This window comes from Harpia harpyja, chromosome 5, assembly GCF_026419915.1.
Source record: "Harpia harpyja isolate bHarHar1 chromosome 5, bHarHar1 primary haplotype, whole genome shotgun sequence".
NCBI lineage: Eukaryota > Metazoa > Chordata > Aves > Accipitriformes > Accipitridae > Harpia > Harpia harpyja.
Window position 1 is genome coordinate 70,247,181 of NC_068944.1, and position 27,934 is coordinate 70,275,114.

Consider the following 27,934-nt stretch of genomic DNA (forward strand, 5'->3'; position numbering starts at 1 on the left):
TTTAAAACCTGTGATCTTGCATCAGTGTTCTGTATAAAATATACGGACTGTCCTCACCTTCAAAGAAAGCTTTTGGTTAATTGATTAGTTGGAAATATTTGTCAAACCAGGCTATTTAATCTTACCTTAGAGTAAAATTCTATCAGTGTGTTGACAGGCTTTATTCCTTAACATTTCCTTTACAGGATCAAACATTATTTTATACTTGCATACAGTCCTCAGTGAAACTGTAAAACTTAGTAGGTTTATCTATGTTGAAATTAAAGCATTCAGAAAAAATAGTGCTAGCATATGCCATAGAAATCTGATGAAATTATGTCCTGTATTCCCACTTTGCTTTCTGCCGTTAGCCTTATTCCCTAATGTGCACCTGCATTATGAAACCTCTGAAGTCCCAAGTGCATCCTTAATTTTAAAATATGACACTGAACCAAATCCTTACTTGATGAAAATGACTTTAGGAAACTCCCTGGTCTGGTTTGGCCCTCTGATTATTACCCGCTATTAGTTGTGCAGGTTGGCAGTGATGAGATTGCAGGGAGAAATCCAAAGGCAACCAAAAGGGACTTCAGGGCACTGGGGTGATTAGTGGAAGGATCGGGAGCACAGGTAGTGTTTTCCTCAATCCCTTCAGTGGCAGGGAAATATACTGAAAGGAACAGGAAAACACACCTGATTAATACGTGGCTCAGAGGCTGGTGCCCTCGGTGGAATTTTGGGTTTTCTGGACATGGGGATGTTTACTCGGCACCAGGCTTACCGGGGACAGATGGAGTCCAGCTATCTCAAAGGGGGAAAAGGATTCTCACTCATGAGATGGTGGGGCTTGTAGAGAGGGCTTTAAACTAGGTTTGAAGGGGGTAGGGGATAAAACTAGGGTCACCAGAGCTGAGCCTGGGGGCAGCATGCCAATGTTGGGGGTGGAATCGATAGCCCAGCTCAAGTGCATCTATGCCAATGCGTGCAGCGTGGGCAGTAAACGGAGGAGCTGGAAGCCGTTGTGCAGCAGGATAGATATGACTTAGTCACTATCACAGAAACATGGTGGGATGACTCCCATGACTGGAGTGCTGCAATGGATGGCTACAAACTCTTCAGAAGGGATAGCCAAGGAAGGAGAGGTGGTGGGGTGGCTCTCTATGTTAGGCAGTGTTTTGATTGTACAGAGCTCCATGATTGTGATGACAAGGTTGAGTGCTTATGGGTAAGGATGAGAGGGAAGGCCAACAAGGCAGATATCGTGCTGGGAGTCTGTTATAGACCACCCAACCAGCTTGAAGAGACAGATGAAACATTCTACAAGCGGCTGGCAGTAGTCTCACAATCGTGTGCCCTCGTTCTCATGTGGGACTTCAACTTTCCAGACGTCTCCTGGAAATATAACACGGCGGAGAGCAAGCAGTCTAGGAGGTTCCTGGAGTGTGTGGAAGATAACTTCCTGACACAGCTGGTAGGTGAGCCTACCAGGGGAGGAGCCTTGCTAGACCTACTGTTTACAAACAGGGAAGGACTAGTGGGAGGTGTGATGGTCAGAGGCCGTCTTGGGCTTAGCGACCATGAAATGATAGAATTCTCAATTTTTGGTGAGGCAAGGAAGGTGGTCAGCACAACCACCACTATGGACTTCCAGAGGGCAAACTTTGGCCTTTTCAGGACACTGGTTGAGAGAGTCCCTTGGGAGACAGTCCTGAAGGGCAAAGGGGTCCAGGAAGGCTGGACATTCTTCAAGGACTCAAGAAAAAAAGGGAGAGTTTACCATCTTTGGAAGAAAGGGCAGGCAGCTCAGGAAGAGTACAGGGATCTTGTTAGGTCATGCAGAGAGTAAATTAGAAAGGCAAAAGCTCAGCTAGAACTTAATCTGGCCACTGTTGTAAGAGACAACAAAAAATGTTTTTACAAATATGTTAACAATAAAAAGAGAGCCAAGGAGAATATCTGTCCTTTATTGGATACAGAGGGGAACATTGCCACCAGAGATGAGGAGAAGGCTGAGGTACTTAATGCCTTCTTTGCCTCAGTGTTTAATAGTGAGACCAGTTATCCTCAGGGTACTCTGCCCCCTGAGCTGGAAGGCAAGGACAGAGAGCAGAATATACCCCCCATAATCCAGGAGGAAATAGTTAGTGTCCTGCTAGGCCGTCTGGACACTCACAAGACTATGGGACCAGATGGGATCCATCCAAGAGTACTGAGGGAGCTGGCAGAGGAGCTTGCCAAGCCACTCTCCATCATTTGTCAGCAATCCTGGTCAACAGGGGAGGTCCCAGACGACTGGAGGCTTGCCAATGCGATGCCCATTTACAAGAAGGGTCAGAGGGAGGATCCGGGGAACTACAGGCCTGTCAGCCTGAACTCGGTACCGGGGAAGATTATGGAGCAGTTCATCTTGAGTGCGCTCACACGGCATGTGCAGGACAACCAGGGGATCAGGCCCAGTCAGCTTGGGTTCATGAAAGGCAGGTCCTGCTTAACCAACCTGATCTCCTTCTATGACCAAGTGGCCTGCCTAGTGGATGAGGAAAAGGCTGTGGGTGTTGTCTACCTGGACTTTAGTAAGGCTTTTGACACTGTCTCTCATGGCATAGTCCTTGAGAAGCTGGCAGCTCATGGCTTAGACAGGTGTACTCTTCGTTGGGTAAAAAACTGGCTGGATGGCCGAGCCCAAAGGGTTGTGGTGAATGGGGTGAAATCCAGTTGGCGCCTGTGGTGGGTTTACCCTGGCTGGACTCCAGGTGCCCACCAAAGCCGTTCTATCACTCCCCACTCCTCAGCTGGACAGGGGAGAGAAAATATAACAAAGGGCTTGTGGGTCGAGATAAGGACAGGAGAGATCACTCACAAATTACCATCATGGGCAAAACAGACTCAACTTGGGGAAAATTAACTCAATTTATTACCAATCAACCAGAGTAGGGTAATGAGAAATAAACCCAAATCTCAGAACACCTTCCCTCCACCCCTCCCTTCTTCCCAGGCACAACTTCAATCCCAGATTCTCTACCTAACCCCCCCAGCGGTGCAGGGGGATGGACACTGGGGTTTACGGTCAGTTCATCACACATTATTTCTGCTGCTTCATCCTCCTCAGGGGCAGGACTCCTCATACTCTTCCCCTGTTCCAGCGTGGGGTCCCTCCCACGGGAGACAGTCCTTCACAAACTTCTCCAACATGGGTCCTTCCCACAGGCTGCAGTTCTTCACACACTGCTCCATCGTGGGTCCCTTCCATGGCGTGCAGTCCTTCAGGAGCACACTGCTCCAGTGTGGGTTCCCCACGGGGTCACAAGTCCTGCCAGAAAACCTGCTCCAGCGTGGGCTCCTCTCCACAGATCCGCAGGTCCTGCCAGGACCCTGCTCCAGCATGGGCTTCCCACGGGGTCACAGCCTCTTCGGTCACCCACCTGCTCCGGCATGGGGTCCTCCAGGGGCTGCAGGTGGATATCTGCTCCACCGTGGACCTCCATGTGCTGCAGGGGGACAGCCTGCCTCACCATGGTCTTCCCCACGGGCTGCAGGGGAATCTCTGCTCCAGCACCTGGAGCACCTCCTCCCCCTCCTTCTTCACTGACCTTGGGGTCTGCAGGGCTGTTTCTCTCACATTGTTCTCACTCCTCTCTCCGGCTGCTCTTTCTGTCTGTCCCAGCAACTTTTTTTCCTTCTTAAAAATGTTATCACAGAGGCGCTACCACTATCGCTGATTGGCTCGGCCTTGGCCGGCGGCGGGTCCATCTTAGAGCTGGCTGGCATTGGCTCTCTCGAACACAGGGGAAGCTTCCAGCAGCTTCTTACAGAAGCCACCCCTGTAACCCCCCCCCACTACCAAAACCTTGCCACACAAACCCAATACAGTGGCTGGTCACAAGTGGTGTTCCCCAGGGCTCAGTTTTGGGACCAGTTGTGTTTAATATCTTTATTAATGATCTGGACGAGGGGATCGAGTGCACCCTCAGTAAGTTTGCAGATGACACCAAATTGGGAGGGAGGGTTGATCTGCTCGAGGGTAGAAAGGCTCTACAGAGGGATCTGGACAGGCTGGATCGATGGGCTGACGCCAATTGTTTGAGGTTCAACAAGGCCAAATGCTGGGTCCTGCACTTGGCTTACAACAACCCCATGCAGCACTACAGGCTTGGGGAAGAGTGGCTGGAAAGCTGCCCGGCAGAGAAAGACCTGGGGGTGCTGGTGGACAGCCGGCTGAATATGAGCCAGCAGTGTGCCCAGGTGGCCAAGAAGGCCAACAGCATCCTGGCCTGTATCAGAAATAGTGTGGCCAGCAGGAGCAGGGAGGTGATTGTTCCCCTGTACTTGGCACGGGTGAGGCCGCACCTCGAGTCCTGTGTTCAGTTTTGGGCCCCTCGCTACAGGAAAGACATGGAGGTGCTGGAGCGTGTCCAGAGAAGGGCAACCAAGTTGGTGAGGGGCCTGGAGCACAAGTCTTAGGAGGAGCGGCTGAGGGAACTGGGGCTGTTTAGTCTGGAGAAAAGGAGGCTGAGGGGAGACCTTATCGCTCTCTGCAACTACCTGAAAGGAGATTGTAGTGAGGTGGGTGCTGGTCTCTTCTGTCAGGTGGCTGGAGGTAAGATGAGAGGAAATGGCCTCAAGTTGAGGCAAGGGAGGTTTAGGTTGGATATTAGGAAAAATTTCTTTACTGAAAGGGTTGTCAGGTATTGGAACAGGCTGCCCAGGGAAGTGGTGGAGTCACCATCCCTGGAGGTATTCAAAAAGCATGTAGACAGGGCACTTCAGGACATGGTTTAGTGGGCATGGTTGATGGTTGGACTCGATGATCTTGAAGGTCTTTTCCAACCTAAATGATTCTATGATTCTACTAGAGAAAAACAATACAATCTGAATAAACAGAGAAATGCTAATAAGCATTAAATAATTTGCTTTATGGTACTCACATAGAGTGATTTTTAGTATTAAACTACTGTTTCTAATTTTCCTGAAAAAAGTTATGATCAGCAGGTGGTAAGGACAAGAGACTACCAGTCATTAACCTGTACTCTCTGAGACACAGAAGTTTGAGTTGAGTGGATTTATTTCTCTTCATAGGTGTTGAATCCTTCAAACTCTCTACCTAATTCAGGAGTGAGCTAAAAGACTAGGATTTTAAGATGAGAGGTATTAAATGCTAAGTAATACCAAATAGTCATCATATGTCAGCTAGTGTTACTAATTTTGACTTCCATATATTTGGGACAACCTGTTAACTTTGGAAAGTATAATGTTATCGTTTATATTTCAGGACATTGCCATCATCAATGAGGATAATCTGCCAATGTTTAATCGTTGTGGTGTCATGGCATTGGTTGCAGCATATCTAAACTTTCTCAGTCAGATGATTGCAGTTCCTGCCTTTTGTCAGCATGTCAGCAAGGTAACACATAATTAAGTAATTTAAGTAATTTAGAACAGTAGACATTCTATTGTAAAACGGGTAAATACCTTCTGTCAAGTAGTTGCTTGTGGTGTTCCTCTACTGTATTTGTGTCCACCAACATTGCTCTTTGTCTTTGGTCTCCAATGGCATTTCTTGCTGACTCTTAAAATTATGCACAGAATATTCTTCTCTCAAGGTATAGCATATTTATTTTGCTTGTGGTACCATATATAACGGGCTAAATCCGCATGTGGTATAAGACTTTACAGCCTCATTGGCTTTGGTAAAACAGTACTGACATGCACAAGACCATGAGAACCAGATTTTTAGTCTGAAGGGTGAGTGCCACAATCTCTTTCTCTGGTTAAAAGACATTTTAAAGGTCTCATTTGTGCTGAGGTAGATGTTAGTGAAGGATTGGTAATCTGCTACAGTAGAACTGCTTTAAGCAACTTAGTCATTGGAGAAAATAGCTATGGAACTACTCTGTTTGTACTGTTTGTCTTGGTTTTTTTTCAGGTCATCGAAACTAGAAGTCTGGAAGCATCTTATTTTCTACCAGAAACAATTTTCAAAGACAAATGCAAGTAAGTAGATATAGAATGTGAACTAATGAAGAGTGAAGTACCTATTTTACTATTAAAAATCACATGTCATTGAAATATGTTGCATATGTGAAAAATAGTTTAGAGGTTTAATAGGTTACAGGATAGGCAGAAGAAAACCAAGCATTAAAAGCATATATGCATATATGAAAAAATCTGGTTTTCAGACTTTTTTTTTTATTGTAGTCAGAGGCACTTACATCTGCACAATGTGATGCTTGGTGTACGTGCTAACACAGCAAAATGCATTTTCACTGAATCACAGAACAGGTGAGGTTGGAAGGGACCTCTGGAGGTCATCTGGTCCAACCCCCCTACTCAAGCAGGGTCACCTAGAGCAGGCTGTCCAGGACCACATCCAGATGGCTTTGGAATATCTCCAAGGATGGAGACTCCACAATCTCTCTGGGCAACCTGTGCCACTGCTTGGTCACCCTCACAGTAAAAAAGTGTTTCCTGATGTTCAGACAGAACCTTCTGTGTTTGTTTGTGCCCATTGCTTCTGCTCCTGTTAGTGGGCACCACTGAAAAGAGCCTGGCTCTGTTGTCTTTCCACCATCTCTCCCTTAAGGTAGTTGTACACATTGATAAGATCCACCTTCTTTTCTCCATGCTGAACTGTCCCAGCTCTCTCTGTCTTTCTTCATTGGAGAGATGCTCCAGTCCCTTAATCCGCCCTAGTGACCCTTTTGTTGGAATCTCTAAAGTCCATGTCTCTCCTGTCCTGGAGAGCCCAGCACTTAACACAGTGTGGCCTTACCAGTGCTGAGTAGAGGGAAAGGATGTCCTCCCTTGACCTGCTGGCAGTACTCCTCCTAATGCAGCCCAGGATACCCTTAGCCTTTTTTGCCACAAGGGCACATTGCTGGCAAATGGCAAATACTATTACTCTGCAGTTTTTCCTAATTAACAAATACCATATTCTTGCAAGATGTAGCAGAATAGGTGAGGAACATATTGCAGATAACCAAGAAGTGTTAAGGTAATTTAAAATATTGCAGAAGTATTCAGTGGACTAATTCTGGGGTGTATATTCATTCCTAAAAAACTGAGCAAGTTTTATTTCCATCAAATCATTACCATTGATCATACCAGCTTTTTGGTTGCTTGCAGACATTGGAAAAATGTTTTACTTATTATCTACCAATAGAGATTTGTTCATTAACTTCACATATATATTTTTACAGTCTTCCAAAATCCTTAGAGAAGCATGAAAAAAATTTATTTTTCCTGACAAACAAGATTGCAGAATCATTAGGAGGCAGTGGATACAGTGTGGAAAGATTGTCAGTTCCATATGTACCCCAGGTAACAGGTGAGTGGTGATTAGTGGCAAACTGCTAAGTACCAGTTAAGAATGCTTTCTTAATGTGTTGTGTGCCAATGAAATGTAATGTGACTGCTTGTCAAGAAAACTTAATCATAGTATAATTTTGTTTTCTCAAGATGTTTGGGGTTTTTTTCGCATTAGCTACAGTATTATTGCTAAGAAGTTTCAACTTTGTTTCCTTTAAGACTTATTTTTCCTTAAATTCAGGATGTGGGGCAGAAAATTCTTGAACCCACTTCAACTTTTTTTAATGAAGTCTTTGCTTTTGAAAGAATACCTATGAAGATAGTAGTGATTATTACTGGTTTTCTGTATTAATTTGAGTTAGCAGGAGAGGAAGGATTATACAAGTCAGCATACTTGATCCTTTTTATATAAACACTAGATGAAACATATCCCATCTTTTTGCCATCTGGCCTTATGCTGACTTGAGTTATTGGCCTTAGCCAAATTCTCAATGATCAGATGTTAATTTAATCAAAAGTGTTATGTTTTCCTCTATTACATACCTATGCTAGCTTAATGTCAGGTAACGCAATGAAAATAAAGTATGCCTGAGGCAGATTTGTGAGAGTCCATGCTACGCAGGATGCCTGAATAGTGAGTGAATGACTAGCTTAGTATGTGACACAGTGTTTTCTGCTTTTAATATATTTTCAACAGCCAATTGAGCAACTCACTGAAAAAAATTGTTTGAAGCATTTGTTTTACTAACTGTGTGTGTTTTGTGGCTGTACATAACTGGTTATTATTGTAGTAGACTATGGGACATCCCAGTCTGAATCATGACATTTTTGAGAAATAAAAATTCCTAGCAGGAAAATTATTCCTATGTTTTGTAGCTTATGCACAGAAAGAAACATAGTACATATGGACAGTGAATGCCAGATCTGTCACACTTGGCAGCATGATTCAGAGACATTGCCGCCCGCTCTTGAATAAGATTTTTTGGATAGCTGCTATGGGAGGGAATGAGTTCTCCAGAACAACAGATGTGGTTTTGTCCCATGTGCTAGCAGGCAAACTAGTGATATATTCTGAGACACAGCTGCAATGTCTGTATTTTCTGTTGCTCGTTGTCATCTTCTAAAAAGGAAAATGTTGCTATACTTGACAGATTATTTCTCTGGCATCCAAACAACAGTTAACATATTTTAGTATTGGCGGAAGAGTTAAGTAGCAAGTAAAGAAATGTTACTTTTTCAATTTTTACTGTCTTTGAGTGAGTGAATGAGAATGGAATAAAAAAGATAGCCTGGTTGGAAACTTATATTAAGCCTCTTCTAGAAAATGAGAGGTATTTATATCCAAATGACCATGCCACATTTTTCTTGGGTACTTTCATAAAAATGCATTCCTACACAGGAAGATATGTAAGTTCTGACAAGGTTAAGCGAGTTTAGCAGCAAGTACGTGCTTAATTGCCTCTTCAAGTAATGAGAAATGGCCGTATTTAATGCTAAATCTTAGAGTATGTGAATCAGATGGGTGGGGGTTTTTTGTGTTGTAGTCTTTTGCAAAAACCAGTAACCAAAACTGGTTTCATGTCTGTTACCATATCTGATTAGGATCATTAATCTCTGATCCTCTGATATTGAGCTTCCAAGATTTTCATTTAATTGAATCAGGACCAAAGTGAGTATTTTGGAATTCTAAAACTTTTCATTTTGACTTAAATGTTTAATTTCTACTATTATATTATGCTAGAATACAGTGTTTCAAAATATATCAATAATTTTAGTAAAAGATGGACACTTTTTTTTTTATATATTCCTGTGAAAGTTATGGTTGAACCCAAAAAGCCAGTAAAGATTTCATCCTAATTATATCTAGTGTTTCTGCGTATTAATGATGTAATGCTTAACAATTACTTATAGACACAGAATATTCATCCTGTTTCTCCTTCAGTTTTTGGTACTTCTTACCAGTTTGAAAGACATTCATACTTGCAACTTTTTGTACCTTGTACTCTTCCTTATTTGGGGGAGGGGGGAAGCTGATACTTAAATGTACATTTAATAATTTTTTGTCTGTACATATATAATTTTTTTTTAATTTAGCCCTATTTCCGTCAGGTAAAAAACCTCATAAATGCAGACACAAGTCAAAAGGTAACAATGAGTTGTAGGTCAGCCTGCTCTCCTGGTAGCTGTAGTGTGTCTGTATATGATGTGCACAGTCCAAAAAAGAAAAACGCTTTTAGAAGGCCTTTAGACCTTTAGGCCAGAAATTGTGTTGTATTTAGTGTACTTAGTGTTTCCTTTTGGGTTTTTTTGTTTGTTTATCTCCTTGACATACCTGTAGAAATGTTAGCTGCTGCAAGGTTTCTCTTTGTGTTTATTCTTGATTTGGAACTCTACAATATGGTAGCTTCCTATTTTCTTTTCCTGAGCAGGTAGTAGAGCTATGGGTATCATTTTTGTGATAGTACTAATTATGTCTTTGAGTGAAATTACAAGAACTTGGTAGGAAGTTGGAAGAAGCTCTCAGCTGTTCATGGAACGATGATTCATCTTACTTGCTGGCTGTTCAGGATAAAGGCTCATTAGTGGGACATGTATATGTGCATAAGTTCTGTGTGCATCCCACTGGTAGCTGGGCTTAGACACTGTCTACCCACCAGCTGTCTCCTGGTTCCCAGCCTTCCTGGTCACTGGCATCTGAGCATGTGAGTCCCCAAGGCCCACAGCCCCAGTCCAGCTGCTGGTACAGATACCCCTTGTGCACAGTTGTGCTGGTTTTGACTGGGATAGAGTTAATTTTTTCCATAGTAGCTTGTATGGGACTATGTTTTCACTTTGTGCTGAAAACAGCGTTGATAATACAGGGGTATTTTCGTTATTGCTGAGCAGTGCTTACACAGTGTCAAGGCCTTTTCTGCTTCTCACCCCACCCCACCAGCGAGTAGGCTGGGGGTGCACAAGAAGTTGGGAGATGACACAGCTGCCAAAAAGGACTGTCGTGGTTTAACCCCAGCTGGCAACTAAGCACCGCGCAGCCGCTTGCTCACTCCCCACCAGTGGGATGAGGAAGAGAATCAGAAGGGTAAAAGTGAGAAAACTCATGGCTTGAGATAAAACCAGTTTAATAGGTAAAGCAAAAGCTGCGCATGCAAGCAAAGCAAAACAAGGAATTCATTCACCAGTTCCCATGGGCAGGCAGGCATTCAGCCATCTCCAGGAAAGCAGGGCTCCGTCACACATAACAGTTACTTGGGAAGACAAATGCCATCACTCTGAACATTCCATGAGCATGATGCTGTATGGACTGGAATATCCCTTTGGTGAGTTGGGGTCAGCTGTCCCAACTGTGTCCCCTCCCAACTTCTTGTGCATCCCCAGCCTACTTGCTGGTGGGGCTGCGTGAGAAGCAGAAAAGGCCTTGACTCTGTGTAAGCACTACTCAGCACTAATGAAAATGTCCATGTGTTATGAACACTGTTTTGGTCATAAATCCAAAACATAGTCCCATAGTAGCTACTGTGAAGAAAATTAACTCTATCCCAGCCAAAACCAGCACATTCTCCACCCCTTATTCCATACCATTTATATCATGCTCCAGTCCCACACTATCCAATACATCCTCATTAACCCCCACTCCCCTTGCCATCCTTTGGTATAATACACGGATGTCATTCCCTTATTCTGTGGACCACCCCTGTCAAATGCCCATAAAATGTCCGCAAATGTCCATAGAGTTCATTTAGTCCACAACTTTGGGCTCCATCTGTTATGGTGGTCAGTCAGGACAGGAGAGGTGGTGTGTTGTGTGGAGTTATTGGGCACCAAAGCCAGCTCAGGTCTGGTCACTGCTGCACTTGCACTGCTTCTTGTAAGGCTTGTCCTCCTTGGTTCAGGTAGTTCCTGCTATAGTATCTCCTATAACCTGCAACTCAAATCATGGGTTACAACAATTTAGAGGTATTTCTATTACAGTCTCCACCCCTCGTCCCTTTGGGGCCAGACTATAGGGTTTAATATTGCAAAGAACTCCTCCCCCTGCCCCTGCTCCAGCTTGGACTTATCCACAGACTGCAGTCCCTTAGGGGTATACCTGCTCCAAGTGGAGCCTTATCTATGAGCCACAGTCTCTCCAGGGGTATACCTGCTGTGACATAGACTTATCCACAGCCACAGTTGCTTTGAGGTGCACCTGTTCCAGTGTGGCCTTACACATGGGCCACAATCCCTTCAGAGCTATATCTGCTGCAGCACAGACATAACCACAGCCACAGATGCTTCGAGATGTACCTGCTCTGGTGTGGACTTATCCACAGCCACAGCTGCTTTGGGGTATCCTGCTCCCACGTGGATTGATCCAGAGGTCACAGTCCCTTTGACTCGAGTTCACGCTGGAGTTCCAGCATGTCCAGTACAGCAGCACAGAAACAGCAGCAATGCCCTGGCTATCTGCCAGCCCAGGAGCATCACCATTGCTGTTATCAAAATTTTCCCAGGCACAGCAGAGTAAGATGACAAGCAGTACAGCAAGCAGCAAAAGCAAAAAGCAGCCACTAATGAGTACTAGACTCTAATATACAGCAAAGCAAGCCCACTGCATGGCAAGCTGTCCTGGTTTCAGCTGGGATAGAGTTAACTGTCTTCCTAGTAGCTGGTACAGTGCTATGTTTTGAGTTCAGTATGCAAAGAATGTTGATAACACTGATGTTTTCAGTTGTTGCTCAGTAGTGTTTAGACTAAAGTCAATGATTTTTCAGCTTCTCATGCCCAGCCAGCGAGAAAGCTGGAGGGGCACAAGAAGTTGGCACAGGACACAGCCAGGGCAGCTGACCCAAAGTGGCCAACGGGGTATTCCATACCATGTGACGTCCCATCCAGTATAGGAACGGGGAAGTGGGGGCGGGGAATCGCCGCTCGGGGACTAGCTGGGTGTCGGTCGGCGGGTGGTGAGCAATTGCACTGCGCATCATTTGTACATTCCAATCCTTTCATTATTACTGTTGTCATTTTATTAGTATTATCATTATTAGTTTCTTCTTTTCTGTTCTATTAAACCGTTCTTATCTCAACCCATGAGTTTTGCTTCTTTTCCCAATTTTCTCCCCCATCCCACTGGGTGGGGGGGAGTGAGTGAGCGGCTGCGTGGTGTTTAGTTGCTGGCTGGGGTTAAACCACGACACAAGCACAGGACCCTGTCAATGAATAGCTAAACACCAATAACAGCTATAAATTCGATCTGCCACATTCCAATCAAATGTGTTGTTATCTCAAACCCTTTGAGCCCCACGTTGGGCACCAAAAAGGACTGTCTTCATTTAACCCCAGCTGGTAACTAAGCACCACACAACCACTTGCTCTTTCTTCCCCTCAGCAGGATGGGGAAAGAGAATTGGAAGGGTAAAAGTGAGAAAACACGTGGGTTGAGATAAGAACAGTGTAATAATTGAAATAAAATAATACTAATAATGGCAGTAGTAATATTAAATTGTAATGAAAAGGAAAATAACACAGAGAGAAATAAAACCCAAGAAAGACAAGTGATGCAAATGAAAACGGTTGCTTACCACCAACCTACCCATTCCCAGCCATTCCCCGAGCAGTGGCCCCCCCGCCAACCTCCCTCCTAGTTTTATTGCTGAGCATGATGTAATATGGTCTGGAATATCCCTTTGGTCATTTGGGATCAGCTGTCCCAGCTGTGTCCCCTCCCAATTTCTTGTGCACTCCCAGCCTACTCAGTGGCAGGGCAGTGTGAGGAGCAGAAAAGGCCTTGACTCTGTGTAAGCGCTGTTCAGCAACAGCTAGAACATCCCTGTATTATCAACACCATTTCCAGCACAAATCCAAAACATAGTCCCATAGTAGCTACTGTGAAGAAAATTAACTCTATTCCAGCCAAAACCAGCCCAACAGTAATGCACATGTGTGTGTACACATGGGTCTCAGTTAACCCCCCAGGCTCCATGGTCTTTCTGACAGTTGTTCTGGCCTCCTGGTCCTTCCAGGTGCGTCCCCTTCAGAGACGCACAGAAAGCCAGGCACACACGGACACCCACCGTTCCCAGGCCACTTGACTTACTCACCTGCTGGTCCAGCTTGATATTGCCTCGTGATCACGCATGGATGCTGTGCACCTTTGCTCACTTCAGACACACAGGCCTTCTGACCTGTGGTCTGACTCCAGTTGCTGTGCTCAGACCCCCATGCACACACCTGCACAAAGAATAGAGTCCCTCACCCAGGAAAAGAGAAATGGAATTTAATTAGAAGATGGGACAGGCTGCACTGATGAGGCTCAGGGCATGGCCAGATGCATGTACTGATCAGCAACTGGTTTACAAGGGACTGATGCCTTTATCCCCTTATCGCTCTGCTTTTGTTGCTTGCTCCTTCTCAAGCATCTCAAACCATCTCAAACCATCTCAATCCTCCTTTTCCCCACCCTTGCTCCTCCCCTAAACATCCCATAGTAAGCCTCGTGCAATCCCAAGATGCTGTTCCCCTGCATCCCACCATGTGTCCTGTATGTACCCCAGTCACTGATGCCACCTCTGTCAGCGAGGTGACCCAGAGAGCTGCTTCCATTGCCCCATGGGGTGGATGCCACCGCCGGACCATGGGGCCAAGGCTCCTGGGACAGCCCTGGCAGGGACGGGGGCAGTGGGTATTGGGGCTCCACCACTGCCCTCGTGCCTCTGGGCTCCTTTGCGCGTGTGGAGATGAGCTTTATATCATATAACAGAAAAAAAAATTACAATTTTCACGATTTTTTACCCACTGAATACGTTGAAATTAGAGATAAATGGGCATATTTATTAGGCAAGTATAGTGAGGCACCCATTACAAAAATGAATTTTATCCAAAGTAGTCCCAGAAATGTATCTTCTGGTGGTTGCATGTCAATTATAGAGAGAGCAGCAAGATGGCAGCAAAGATGTAGTTTTGTCTTGTGTTTACTCTTGAGGGCTAAAGTGATTTCCTCAGACTCTGTATGTATTGGGTTGTGTACCAGTGAGCCAGGGATTAAAAATTAAGTAAATCATTCAAAATGCTACTTCAGATGCTCAGGGTTTCTGAGAACCTGGCAAACATAGCTAGAATTCAGGTGGTTTTCACTAATCTTGTTCTTTCGCTGCCTCTTGATCTTAAAATGGCATTTCATTTATAAGACTTCTGAAAGTTATTTCTTCATTTTTAAAAGCTGAGTATGTTCAGCTCTGCTGGAATGAATTCTCTTTATTCATGCTCAATATTTGCACTGCAAAAGCGCATTGCTAGAAGTGGTTTAAACAAAGGTTGTAAAGAACCAGCATAAATTACCTTGTGGTGCAGGAGTTTTACAGTCGTTCTCTTTATCTTAGTATCAAGTGCCTGTGGGTGCTTCTAACTATGTGCAGTGCAAGTTATCAAGTAATAATGGGCAGGTCCAAATGGCTTGATCTTGGCTAAAATCGAAAATGTGACATCGCAATGCATGGTTTTGTAAATGAGATACATGGAAGTCAGGCCACTCAAGTCTCCATTTGTTAGAGGAACCTCATGACACCTCTGTAAATGTATTTTTACTGTTTTTTTAAATCTTATGTTAATATATTAAATGTCAAAAGTGAGGAAAGATTATTGGTGTGTTGTCTCAGGAACGCAGTCACAAAAGGAAAATCCATTGACTGATGGATCATTTGATCATAATCTGCTTAAGCATTAATGAAATTGTTGTGCTCCTTTTAGTATCAGCACAGTTGGTGTTATTCTGACAACTTTTTAGGCCAGCTGGACTTGCTAAAATGTTTGTAGGAAGTTAGAAACGGAGAGAATTTTTTTCACCAAGTAGATTTTTAGACTCACTGAATATGGTACTTGTAGTAACAAGAATAAGGAAGGATTGTTCATTTCCATTCAGAAATCTTTATTTTTTCTGTCAATGAGTCATCTTCCAAGAAGCCCTTTCCTGTTTCAGAATACCTTCAATTTGAGACCTTAATATTTCAGTTTCACAACCAAAAAAATAAGTTCAGGCTTTTGTAAATTACTCTGCAGCAATATATCATCATGTGCTATGTTATTTATTATGCATTTGAATAAGATCTCATCTCATTTTTTTTAAATTCTGGGCTTTCAAGGGAAAGTTGGCAAGATCTGGGATAAGAGGGGGAAAGGGACAATAAAGAGGTCACTTTCCTTCATATTTAATAATTTAGAGTAGTAATTGATTGTTTTTCACAACAATCCAAATGATAAAATAGATGATCTTGGGTTAAATACGCATATAGAAACAAATCTGCATCTGATGTGTAGAAATTTGATTGATCATGTTTCAGCTGTTACACAGAAAGTGAGATAAGTTGTTTTTCTTCTAGATGAGGACAGACTCTCCAGGAGGAAGAGCATTGTGGACACGGTATCTATTCAGGTGGATATTCTGCCTGGCAACAACACAGAGGATAAGGTATGAAAGTAACGGGATATTTTAAAGCAGCATCTTGGGGGGGAAATGCAAATGAAGTTGTCCCAGAAAGTCTAATGTCTAGTTGTTCTAGTAATGTTAAATGCTTTGGTGTTTTGTTTTTTTTTAACTCCTGTGTTTGCAGAAATGTGTTGTCAAAGATACTGATACTGATCTCACTGTATAAAAATATAAAGTATTTTGTCACTATAGTTTTTACAGATAGTACTGCAGAATATGGGGTAGCAATACATATATATGCCAAACAACTAATATTTTATGAGTAAATATTCTAAAATATTTTCTTTGCATTTTGAGGTATCAGATAAATTCCTGCGTCTATATCCCTGCATCATTTGAAGTATCCAAGAGTCTTGTTCACCCACATGGGGCTGACAGGTGTAAGACTAGGGGGAGACCTGCTGTCTTTGAGAGGGTCAGGCTACCTACACCACTGTGTTACAGTATCACTTTTCCCTTCCAGAAGAGTTAAGCACACAGCCCTTTAAAGTCACAGGAAGGATAAAGTAGCAACAAAAAGTTCATATGTAGGGTACAGGAGCTGGTGCTTATTATCCCTTAGGAAGACTGTATTATAATTAAAATTACCGCACAACTTTTGACAATTCATTTGAAGTATTTCTTAAAATAAATTTCTATTTCTACTGAACCTTTTCCAAAATTCTGCTGATTTTTATTAATGAGATTTCTCCTGGCTGTGATGGAAATTAGAGGTTGAAATTGAGGTATTTGTACCTGCAAATGAATCCTACCTTTACTGTCTTCAAGCACAAACCGGCTAGGGACATGAAACAGAATGTGTGGACAGAGTCAAGCTGAATGTTAGTTAAAAAAGCAGTATTAAGCTATTGCAAAGGAACAAGCTTCATTTTAGAACTTACTGACAGAAATGATTTATGTTTTGCATCATTGTTATTATTATTGCTTTCTGCTTTGTGCTGATGGTACCTCAGATGATATTTTGTGTTCACTTCTTGCTATTGTGCTTTAGCAAGCATAAACTAGATAAAAGTTAAGGAGAAAGAAGAAAAAAGTGTTTGAAAAATAAGCCAGATTATCACAATCTTTAGCTTTCTGAAGAAAGTAAATGCTCCTAACAGGAATGGGGGTGTTTGCCATTAGTATCCTTTTTTAAAATCATCTATTATATATGATTGAACACCTCTCTTGAAAGTAGAATTAAATGAGAGATGTTTCCATTTCAGATTCAAATGATTATGCTGATATTATGTTAAGCATTGATATATAGATGTTTTTGAAGAGGATACAGCAGTTGTAGATAAATAAAAACCTTTGTATGGGTTCTCAGTTCAATGTGGTACGGTGTCTTGGTTAATGAATTACTGTTTGTCTCTCTTAAAAACAAGAATTTTATTAATTAGAAACACATGAAACAAAGTATTCCTCCTTTAGTTGCTTTACAATGTTTGTTTACAATGCAAAGGAAAAACCAATATTTTCCAATTTGCTGACTGCACCTTGATCATGAACAACTGAAAAACTGGTAGGTAGACCAGAATGAACTTGTCGGTCATGATGAGGCTCCAATATTATGATCTTGCAATCAGTTATTCATAGAATCATGGAATTATTTAGGTTGGAAAACACCCTTAAGATCATCGAGTCCAACCATTAACCTAGCGTTAGCAAGTCTGCCACTAAACTATGTCCCTCCTAAGTGCCACATCTACGTGTTTTTCAAACACCTCCAGGGATGGTGACTCAACCACTTCTCTGGGCAGCGTGTTCCTTCAATATTGGTGCTCCATAATTTTTGCTAATTCTTATTCCCTCATAATGCGTGTTTTTGGCCAGCTGCAACATAAGATGATACACTGGATGTGACTGCAGAGGAGAAAAAAAAGAAAAAAGTCCACAAGGATATTAAATCAGGTTCTCTTGCTATGTAGATTAGTAAGTATAACATTATCCATAACTGTCAGCAGAATTAAACTGCAAAAAAAAGGAGCATAAGGCTTTATGATTGAGAGGGTAAACTACCTAATTAATTGAAGTTTTAGGATTAATGGTATATGGTATCATTTCTACGCTGTCTTAGGTAGAAGACTGTTTATCCATGAAATATCTATTGTAGTATTATTGTATACAATATTATTGTATTTAATCTAATATTATTGTGTACAACAATCTAATATTATTGTATACAATATGAATACAATTCTTTTGTCAGCACAATCAAAGTTTTTTGTTGTGGCAAGTCTGTTAGTGAACATGTTCAGGAAAATGTTTTATTCCATAGTTATCTCCATTTATAAGATGAAAGCAGTTGTAAAAGCAGCTAGTGCTTCTATGATATTAATAACCAAGTATAATGCTGGCTAATATCAGCAACTACTATGGAAGTTAATTAGAAATTTGAAAGGCTGCCATAAAGAAGTAATATTTACCAAATATGAATTGTATAAAAGTGATTATTTCAAAACCTGAATACTCTTTATCTCTAGCCATATCCACTAATATTTGACATAAAGGGTGTTTTGCTGTTTATTTATTAACCTTTTATATATTCAGAGGTAGAGAATTCAATGCTAATGTAGTAAAATCTGTTCGAAAAGTATCATTTATAGCTCCATCTCCTGAAATAACACCGATGTAAAAAGGAAACAGCTAATTCTGGCTTTTCCATTTACAGTAGGTAAAGTCAATTCATTAAAAAATTGAAAGAATTCACAGTCTTCTGAATTGGGTGAAATAATTTTTTGCTACCTTACAGATCTTTTATCTGAAATTATATTAGACCATTCTAAACAATTTGTGTTGATAAGGAAAACTAAGTGTTTACATGTAGTTAGTTTTGAAAGATTAAAGGAAGGCAGTCCAAGCTAAGAAACCATGCTGTATTCAGATGAACACTGTTCTGCCATCTCAGCACTCTCCCCTAATACTATCACAGTGGTTTCACTGTAAATATACTTACTGGTATAGAAACTCTAGGTCTGTTAAGAACTGAAGCACGAAGGTCCATGAGCTGGGGCTCTTCAGAGAAATGTTCATGCATCTTTCCTTCGGGCTGCAAAATTGCCAATTCCTAATGAAGTACTTGTGCAGCAGAAAATGGATATTCATATTGCTAAATGAGCAAATTTTCTCAGGGCATCAGACATAGCTTGTTATGAAGAGCCCTTTAGCTTCAACGTTTATGACATAAGCACCAAATTATTTGGAGCCCATACTGGTATGAAATTAGCTTAAAGCAATAACCGTTTTCCACTCTACCTTCCACTTACCATCTCTTACTTTAGTATCACATTGCTGGTAACTCAACTAGTCTCAGGAAGCCCTTGCTATTATGCGCAACACCTGTCTTAAGAACCAGTACTGAAGCTTAACAGTACAGAAACACCACAGCATACTCCTGACCCAAAGGAGTGTTCTGTCAAAATTCAAGTCCTTTTCCAAAGTATTGTTGCCATAGACATCTTGACTAGAATTTGGGAAGTTTTCCTTGATCTCATCTGATAATAATTTCCTCACTAATTACAGTGGCTTAAAAACGTGAATTAGCGATCTGTTGGCTGTTACAGAAACTCCAAATAAAGCTATTAGGAACTTGTAAGGCAGAAAAGTTCTGTGGCAGTTTTGGCCTTCTGTATTTATCACATTCCTTATTTTTTAGAAGCCTGTATGTTATATGTGAAGTTTAAGGGGTTTTGTGTCTTTGTGTTTAGGTTGATAATACTGAAGAAATCACCTTTGAAGCTTTGAAGAAAGCAATTGGTAAGATTTATTGCAATCGTGTTTATGCAGCATAGTTCCAGATTACTGTGGAATTCCTAAAGAAAAAGTTGTGGCCAGAATAACATAATTAAAGTATTACATTTGTTTCTGTTCAGCTAGTAAATTTATTTAAAACTTTAGTTATTTATTTCTGAATTTCTGAAATGATACCCTGGTAATTTTAGTGAATTCATTTTCTGAAGCTAATGTAACTGAATGAAAAGCATCTGGAAATGCCTGTCATTATTAAATTTGCCCTTATAGGCCAAGCTGTAAATAATGTGAGATTTTCAAGTTCCATTGAGTGACTATTTATAAAGCAACTTAAATATTTTTTATGGATTAAGATTTTCAGGTCTTCAGTGCATTCAGAAAATAGATTGTAAGGTACACATTGTGGACTTCAGAAAAACTCAATTTTTTAAAAGCACATTTTTCTCACAATGACCCAGCTACCAGAACTCAAAATTATCCAGTTTCCTTATTTCATGTCACTATAAGTAATTGTTAATTAATGCTGTCTAGTCCACCAAAATCCTGTCCAAATTGTGGATTAGACATTGATGTTTTAAACAATACAACACTGACATTTTAAACAATAATTCAGTCTGACAGTTTTCCAAACCTGCCTAATCACTGAGGTACTTAAATTCATTAGATGCTGGAAAGTTCCAGCTGGTTATAGATTCACTCAGCCTATGGAGGTTGAACTTGCTTTTCCCAAATTCGAATAGAAAATTCTGCTGACCAGTCTGCATGATACTGGGAGGGAGGAAACTCCCTTCTTTTCTCTTGAAGCTGAACTTGTGTGCAGCAAGTGAGAAGTGCAGTCTTGCGTCCAGATAATAAAGCAAAAGGAAGCCTGGATGTACTCATAATTAAAGCACAGTTAAGAAAGGGGCAAAACTGGGGTCCTCAAACCAGCTCCCTAAAATTGTATCTGCATTTTGCTTTAGAAGCAATGACAGATGACAGCTCACTTGAGTATGGATGCATCACTTAAAATGCAGTGTGTCGTGGTTTAACCCCAGCCAGCAACTAAACACCACGCAGCCGCTCACTCACTCTTCCATCACTACTGCGCTTTGCTCACTTAGATCAAGCAAGAAAAGAACTGTGATAAAACTGAGCAAAGCGCAGTAGTGATGGAAGTACTGCTTCTGCAGTGCACATTTGAAAGTTTATATCACTTATACTTGATAGCCAAAGATTACATTTGTCTTTTTTTTTTTTTTTTTAAGATAACAATGGACTTGAAGAACAGGAAAAAGAAAAAAGGCGTCTTGTGATTGAAAAGTTCCAAAAAGCACCATTTGAAGAAATTGCAGCACAATGTGAAACCAAAGTGAGTTTCTGAAAAATGTTATACAGCATTGAAGATACTAGTATAAGCATTAATGGGGATGTGTTGGCTAAAGGTGATTTATATTATCATGTCACTGCTGCTGTTACTTCTAAAGAAGTTCAGTTCTTTGTCTTCAGTTTTTTTCTCTACTATTATCAATGTTGGAAGATTCCAGCTATTTCAAGTGTGCTTTTGATTGTTCCTAGACCATTTGAAAAGGAATAGAAATCTCATACACTCTTCATCTTAATGTCTTCCTTGCTATCTTTGAAATCTAGATTCACAGTCCGTTCCTTTTTCATCCTGGGATAACTGGAGCAGTATATACCCCATTATATATTTTGAATAACTAAATGTAATTCAGGTTCGTTAAACTCCTAACTGCAACAGCAAAATCTGCTATATAGTTCCTTGCACTCCAAGGCAGGCCCACTTAATCTCACATGCCTTTTCAGGGGTCAGAATCCTTGCAGCAGTGAGAAAAGAAATTGAGACAGGAAATGCTGCCTAGATTTGCCATGTGGTGATGTGGAACACACTCACTGAGTATGACCTAGCACATTCATTTTAGCTCGGTCCAATATATAGTAGTTAATAATTCAATTTTAATTTTTTTTTTGTAGGCAAACTTGCTTCATGATAGACTTGCACAGATACTGGAACTCACCATTCGGTAAGGCTTTATGCAAGAAGAATATAATGAATAAAAAATGAATTATAAATTGTGACTACTTTCAAATGGTAGTGTCATAGTATTCTTAAACACATGTAATAGACAGAAAATAATTGACTTAACTGAATGTTGTGGTTTAAGCCTGGTAGGCATTTCAGCCCCACATAGCCGCTGGCTTACTCCCCCTCAATGGAATGGGGAAGAGAATCGGAAGGGTAAAAGTGAGAAAACTCATGGGTTGAGACAAAGACAGTTTAATAAGTAAAGCAAAAGCTGCGCACACAAGGAAAGCAAAACAAGGAATTCATTCACCACTTCCCATTGACAGGCAGGTGTTTAGCCACTTCCAGGAAAGCGGGGCTTCATCGTGCATAACAGTTACTTGGGAAGACAAATGCCATAACTCCAAACATCCCCCGCTTCCTACTTCTTCCCTTAAAACTATTATTGCTGAGCATGACGTCATATGGTCTGGAACATCCCTTTGGTCAGTTGGGGTCAGCTGTCCAGGCTGGGTCCCCTCCCAACATCTTGTGCACCCCCAGCCTACTCGCTGGTGGGGTGGGGTGAGAAGCAGAAAAGGCCTTGAGGCTGTGTAAGCACTGCTCAGCAACAGCTAGAACATCCCTGTATTATCAACACTGTTTTGGTCACAAATCCAAAACATAGCCCCATACAAGCTACTGTAAATAAAATTAACTCTATCCCAGCCAAAACCAGTACACTGAAAAAGAGTACTCATCATCTAAAACAGTGACTTTGATTTTCTTGTTAGTATTTTGAATCTTTTAGATAGTGGAGAATATCCAGAAACCATGTCATAGTGTACTTATATTTCTGTGTATATCAGTAGTATTGAAGAATTGTTCTCCCGTTGCTATATCTGTTTAAGAAAGTTATTAGATATCGAACACCCAAAATAGTACATGACATTATTACAGAGAGTTGTGCACATCTGTTGTGCAGTGTAAATGGTATTGTTAGTAATAAAATGTGTTTTCATAGTTCCATAAGATCAGTGAAGTTGATGATTTAGGCGAGAGTACAAAAAAAACCCAAGGCATGATAATTTCATTAGAATTTCAGGAATAGGATAAAATACTGATGATTGGGCGGAGGTAGTTTACTCTTGTTTCTCAGCTATTAGTGTATAAAGTTATAAAAAAGAAAGCAATCCATATAATTATAAATTATATATATTGATTGTTCTTCTCACACAGTCCTCCACCTAGCCCCTCAGGAACGATGACCATTACTGCTGGACATGCTCATTACCAATCTGTTCCAGTCTATGAGATGAAGTTTCCAGATCTTTGTGTGTATTAAGTGTCTTCTGAAGTCTGCTGGACATTATTTAGAGTAGAGTACAATAGAAAGAACAAGATGAGTTTTCAAATTTTATTGTTTATTTCATCTAAGCTAACTTTAAAGTAATGATGGACATGAGCCAAATACAGATTACTCTAGCCAAACTCTTGAGACTGTCTTGAGTTGTTTTCTTTTGTAATATATCTGAAGTTAGGTTTTCCATATATCATGTTTTTTAATTTTCATATTTGAGTACATGTAAAAGTCAGATTTAAAACTTGTCTTGCCATGTAGGTGAATATTTCAGTTACTCTAGGAATTTGTATTTCTGTAAATTCCTCTAATTTGAGGCAATGTAACTGAAGAACCTGTTAAAGCTTTTTTCTTTTTTTTTTTTTGTTTGGTTGGGGTTTTTTCTCCTCTCCACCTCAATTATCTATCTAAATAGAATGCTTTTGGCTTGCTTCATCTTATTAAATGTAACCAGTGGAGCACTACCTTAGCTCCCTTTTGTTCATGCTTTCATAGCTAGTCAACTTGTGTATTTTGGAATATATGGAAAAAAACAATACCTTACATGTGTTCAAGTACAGTAAATGAATTAATGGACACTTGTTAAGTATTTTTTTGATGCATCATATAACATGCTTTTTAGATATATACGCCCAGTATATGTCCTGTGTTTCTTGCTAAAAGTTAACTGCTTTGCATAAGAGAGGAGAAATCTCCTGAAGCACTGAATTGTGCAATATTTTTCATGTCTTAAGGTCTATGGTTTACAGACTGTACTTTTGAAAATGCAGTAGTATTTTACTCTCTGCTTTAGTATAAATACACGAGAGATATATTTAGTATAGCAGAAAATAAACTGAGGGCATTTTAAATCATAAATACAGAAATTACAAATATATTCTGAGGTATTTCTCTGTAGTTTATTACAGCTTTTTTAATGATATTTTAGAAATTGAAAGAAAACTGGATGAAACCATTTAAAGACCAAGAATTTATTACTTATGTTTTCAAGCAAAAGCATTTTTAGAGATGCATCTCTGTGTTCGTTTTTGTTTAATTTCTCAAACCTTTCTAGAAATTAGGAAAATATGGTAACTTTCATAGGTTTATGTATCTGAGTATACTATTCAAATGTAAATAAAGTAAAACTGATACAGTAAATCATGACCTTTTGATAATAATTGTCAAGGCTGTCTTTGTGACTCACTAAATTCTGCAGGCAAAAAGAAAAAACAGCCTTTGTTGATGCCATGAACAGTAAGGTTTAAGTCCCTTAATCTATCTGAATCTGACTGAAGCAGCACAAACATGAATGAATGTTCTCAAATATCTATAATAAATGTAAGACATTTAAGTTAGCTAGCAGTTTAGATAAACAGTGATCAGGCCATGAACAAAGTGATTAACTTCAGTTAGCCCTGCTTTGAGCAGGAGCTTAGTTTAGATGACCTTCAGAAGCCCCAACCTAAATTAATCTATGATTGCATAATTCTAAGATCTGAATGGTTATCAGACCAGCTAATTTTCTGTTTTGAGCATTTGCAAACCCACTGTAAAAAGGATTTCAAGTTTTTTGAACTGTAGTGCAGTATTCCACTGGACTGCTTTTAAAAGCCTGATGTGACATAACATCAGAGAAATATCAGCTACTTAAACCTATGAGATAACATGCTGAGACTTTCAGAAAGCATTCACAAAACTCAAAAGGTAATTGAGACCTTTTTTTCAGTTTAACAGTGCAATCACAGCTGTTAGTGGATGACGAAACAGCCCCTTATCTACAGCATTCCGTTGTGATTTTTACTGCTGCAGCGTATCAGCCTGATCAGACAACAGTCTACACATAAATAGGACTCTAGCTTTTAGTTTTCACTTTTTGATTTTTTTAAGGTAAGACATAATAGTTTTTGGGCCTATATAAAGAGTGTAATTTTTTAAATAGTAAATCTAACCTAGGGATACAATGTAAAACACTTATCCACTCTGTCATTTTTTAAGAATAACACTCTGCACTTTTGTACAGAAAGAAAATAAGGAGTCTAAGAAATAAAGAATGTATTTCTGTTTGCACTCTTGCAGTATGGAGACTGTGCTGTAAATACAGGATTGTTTCTGTGATTGAATTCTGTTGCATGAATGCTGCATGTGAAAATAACTAGATTCAGCATTTCATTTTCTGTTCTGTTTATGAAGTACTTTTCATTTATGCTAATGGCAGGTTTCCATGTTTTCAATCTTCAAATGAGCTTTGTTTGGGAAATGCAGGTGTTGTGCAGGTATTGTGCAGGGAATGGAGAGCTTGTAACACTCTGTGTTCACATGATACTTAATTTCTTCCTTTCTGGAAATTCAGGGAGTCTGTAAGTTGATAATTGGTTCACTCTGGCCTTTCTAGACAGCTGGGAGATGGGAGTGACTGTAAAATGTATTGTTTTGGTAGCTATTGTTATATGTAGCTAATGAATGAAACCAAATGAATTCAGAATGCTGTTGTACAGTGTAAAGCTGCTTTGTTTCACTTACCTCTTTATGTTCTTGAGACAAGTTGCAGAACTTAAAAGCTCCATATGCATCTGGCCCTGTGCTATCTGCAACACATTGAGTACTGTCACAATGTTTATAAATTGGTATCCAGCTGTTTATATGTATTCCAGCTTTTGCTTTGGGTTCTCTTTCCCATTATGTCGTTTTGAAAAATTACAGCTTTTGGTAGTGGGTCACTTTAAACTAAATTAAATCCTTGTTAATTTCAAAAGATAGAAGTAGCCTGTTGTCCAAAATCAGAGTAGGGCTAATTTGTCTGTTGTTCTGATGGTCGTATATTATGTACTGTATGTAATGAACCAGTTTCAATAAATGTAAGAATACACTGTGCAATCTACATTTAAGCAATAAAATAAACCAAAATTTAAAATTAATCTTTTCTAAGGTGTCAGTTAATTTTTATTGCTCACAATTAAAATGTCAATGACATAATTTTTTGGCATGTAAAACAGAAATCATTTTACACACCCTTTTTTTTTTTTTTTTTCAAATGTGATACCATTATTAAACTACTACTTTTATTTATGATTAAACCGATTAAACCATTACTATTATTAAGACCACCAAAGTCCGAGAATGCAACAATACAAATATCATTTCCTAATAGCAAATAAGCTTCAAGAAGATAAATAAGCTATGCTTTTCAGGCTTGCCTCCCTGGTTAGGAAACATATTGGATTTGTAGTATCAATTTCAAGGAATAAAATTATCAGTGTGTGTGAAGATCTGTATACAGCTCACCCACAGGTCATGTCTTTCAAACAGTGATTCTATCTAATGGGGCTGAGTATTATACTGTTGTTTGTTACTCTCTTTGTTTGGTAGCATTCATTTATTTAAATAGTTTTAATAGTGCACCCTGAAAGAAGCAGGAAGAACAATTCTTTTTTTCTATTTTAAGGAAGTTGGGACATTCTCTAGCTCACATGAGAAATATCCTAACATATAGAGTATTATACTGTCATCTTTTTTTCCCTTGCTCCTCTGTTCCTAATTTTTTCAGAAATTAATTAAAACTTTGTGTATATTTAAGAAATTTTAGAGAGTGGGTGTCTTCTTTCTCTAATCTGGTTTTCAGAGTTCATGTCTTCCTAAATTATATTATGTTTTTTATGAAATCATATTCCCAAATCTTTAATGCTTTATCAGTTTACAGCCAAAGAATAAGTGCTTAAAAAGTTAAAATAAGTAAAACAGTATCTAATGAAGTAGGAAATCTTTTTAGATTAGCAATGAGCAGATTAGTTGTTCACTTTGGGGAAACAGCTAGGTTTTGGCCAGCTATGCCCCAAATCTTTGAAAAATATAGTGTAGAGCTACTGTGAGAATGAGAGAAGAAAGAAAACTCTGTGCTAAATGTCTCATCTTGTTCTGCTTATCATTTTTTTATTATTTTAGCACTGATCTCTAAGAATGAATAAATATAGCCAATCATAGCTACATTATTTAAGACTTCTCTTTATCAACACAATGCATGTGCTAGCAATTACTCTATGGAACAGCTTTGGTGTTAAATTCTTCCTGAAATAAGAGATACTGGAAAAAAGCCTGAAGGAAGTAATGACAACATTGCCTGAATAATAGCATATTTATTTTGTAATTTCTCTGTTACTTGATTTTCTGCAATCAGAAAATTCAGCATCTCTGAGTGAACATATGCATGTCTTATTTGCATAACCATGAATATAATACAGTTTCTAATAATTAGGAGAAATGGATGTTTTTTTATCTAAAGCATGTATTTTAAATGCAGGCTTCAGAGCAGCAGCACTGCTATCGTCAATCAGAGAAATGAGCTTGTCTTATCATTAAGCAGCAATGCACTTAATTCACTTGTTTAAAGGCCAGGCTTTCTCATTTCAGCTAATTAGTTATCTGACCTTTTCATTATCATTTCTATTTATAAATGTGAGATATGAAATAGTTTTTCATCACTATGATAAAACGCTGATGAAAGTTCCAATTCTGAAACAAGTAAACATACCAGCGTAATGCAGATCTCATCCTCAGCACTGGACAAAAATGGGTGTTTTGCAGAGTTTTAGCATTTTGCTTAAGTACTGAAATGCCCTCTTTCCATACACCATAATGGGGGGGGAACTCAGCCATGCCAGTCTCTTGCCTTCCTTGCCTGATTTCTTACACTTGGGGATCGAGAGCTCTGGCACTCTATGGAAAGCATCTTAAAGATCTGCCAGCTCTGTTCTGCTCCCTTGTCCCTGAGGGCAGTTTCCCAGGGGGTCCTCTTGACTCACTCCTTGAACAGCTGCAAGTTTGCTTTCCTAAAATTCAGGGTCCTGACTTTACTCTTTGCTTGACCCGTATCCCTCAGGACTGCAAACTCCACCAGTGTGTGATCACTGCAGCCCAGGCTGCCTCCAATCGTGATATCATTGATTAGCTCACTTGCCTTGGTGACCATCAGGTCCAGTATTGTGTCCTGTCTGGTAGGGCTGTCTATTACCTGCCTTAAGAAGTTATCCTCAATGCACTCCAGGAGCCTCCTGGATTGCCTACAACTCACCGTGCTACTTTTCCGGGAGATGTCGGGGTGGTTGAAGTCCCCCAGCAG

At 40.1% G+C, this 27,934-nt stretch overlaps 1 protein-coding gene across 8 annotated transcripts in view; it reads left to right on the top strand.

Moving 5' to 3' along the window:
* EFR3A (EFR3 homolog A) overlaps positions 1–25,736 on the top strand; it is a 98,198-nt gene extending 72,462 nt beyond the window's left edge. For 6 of the 8 annotated variants that reach the window (XM_052787503.1, XM_052787501.1, XM_052787502.1 and 3 more), the window contains 9 exons: positions 5,249–5,380; positions 5,903–5,970; positions 7,176–7,303; positions 9,379–9,429; positions 15,636–15,724; positions 19,432–19,480; positions 20,722–20,825; positions 21,449–21,498; positions 22,719–25,736. In XM_052787503.1, coding sequence (XP_052643463.1) covers positions 5,249–5,380; positions 5,903–5,970; positions 7,176–7,303; positions 9,379–9,429; positions 15,636–15,724; positions 19,432–19,480; positions 20,722–20,825; positions 21,449–21,498; positions 22,719–22,824 — 777 coding nt within the window. In that variant the 3' untranslated portion in view covers positions 22,825–25,736. The remainder of the gene's footprint in view (positions 1–5,248; positions 5,381–5,902; positions 5,971–7,175; positions 7,304–9,378; positions 9,430–15,635; positions 15,725–19,431; positions 19,481–20,721; positions 20,826–21,448; positions 21,499–22,718) is intronic. The other 2 variants (XM_052787499.1, XM_052787500.1) reach the window with 2 other exon arrangements.
* Positions 25,737–27,934: the final 2,198 nt, after the last annotated feature.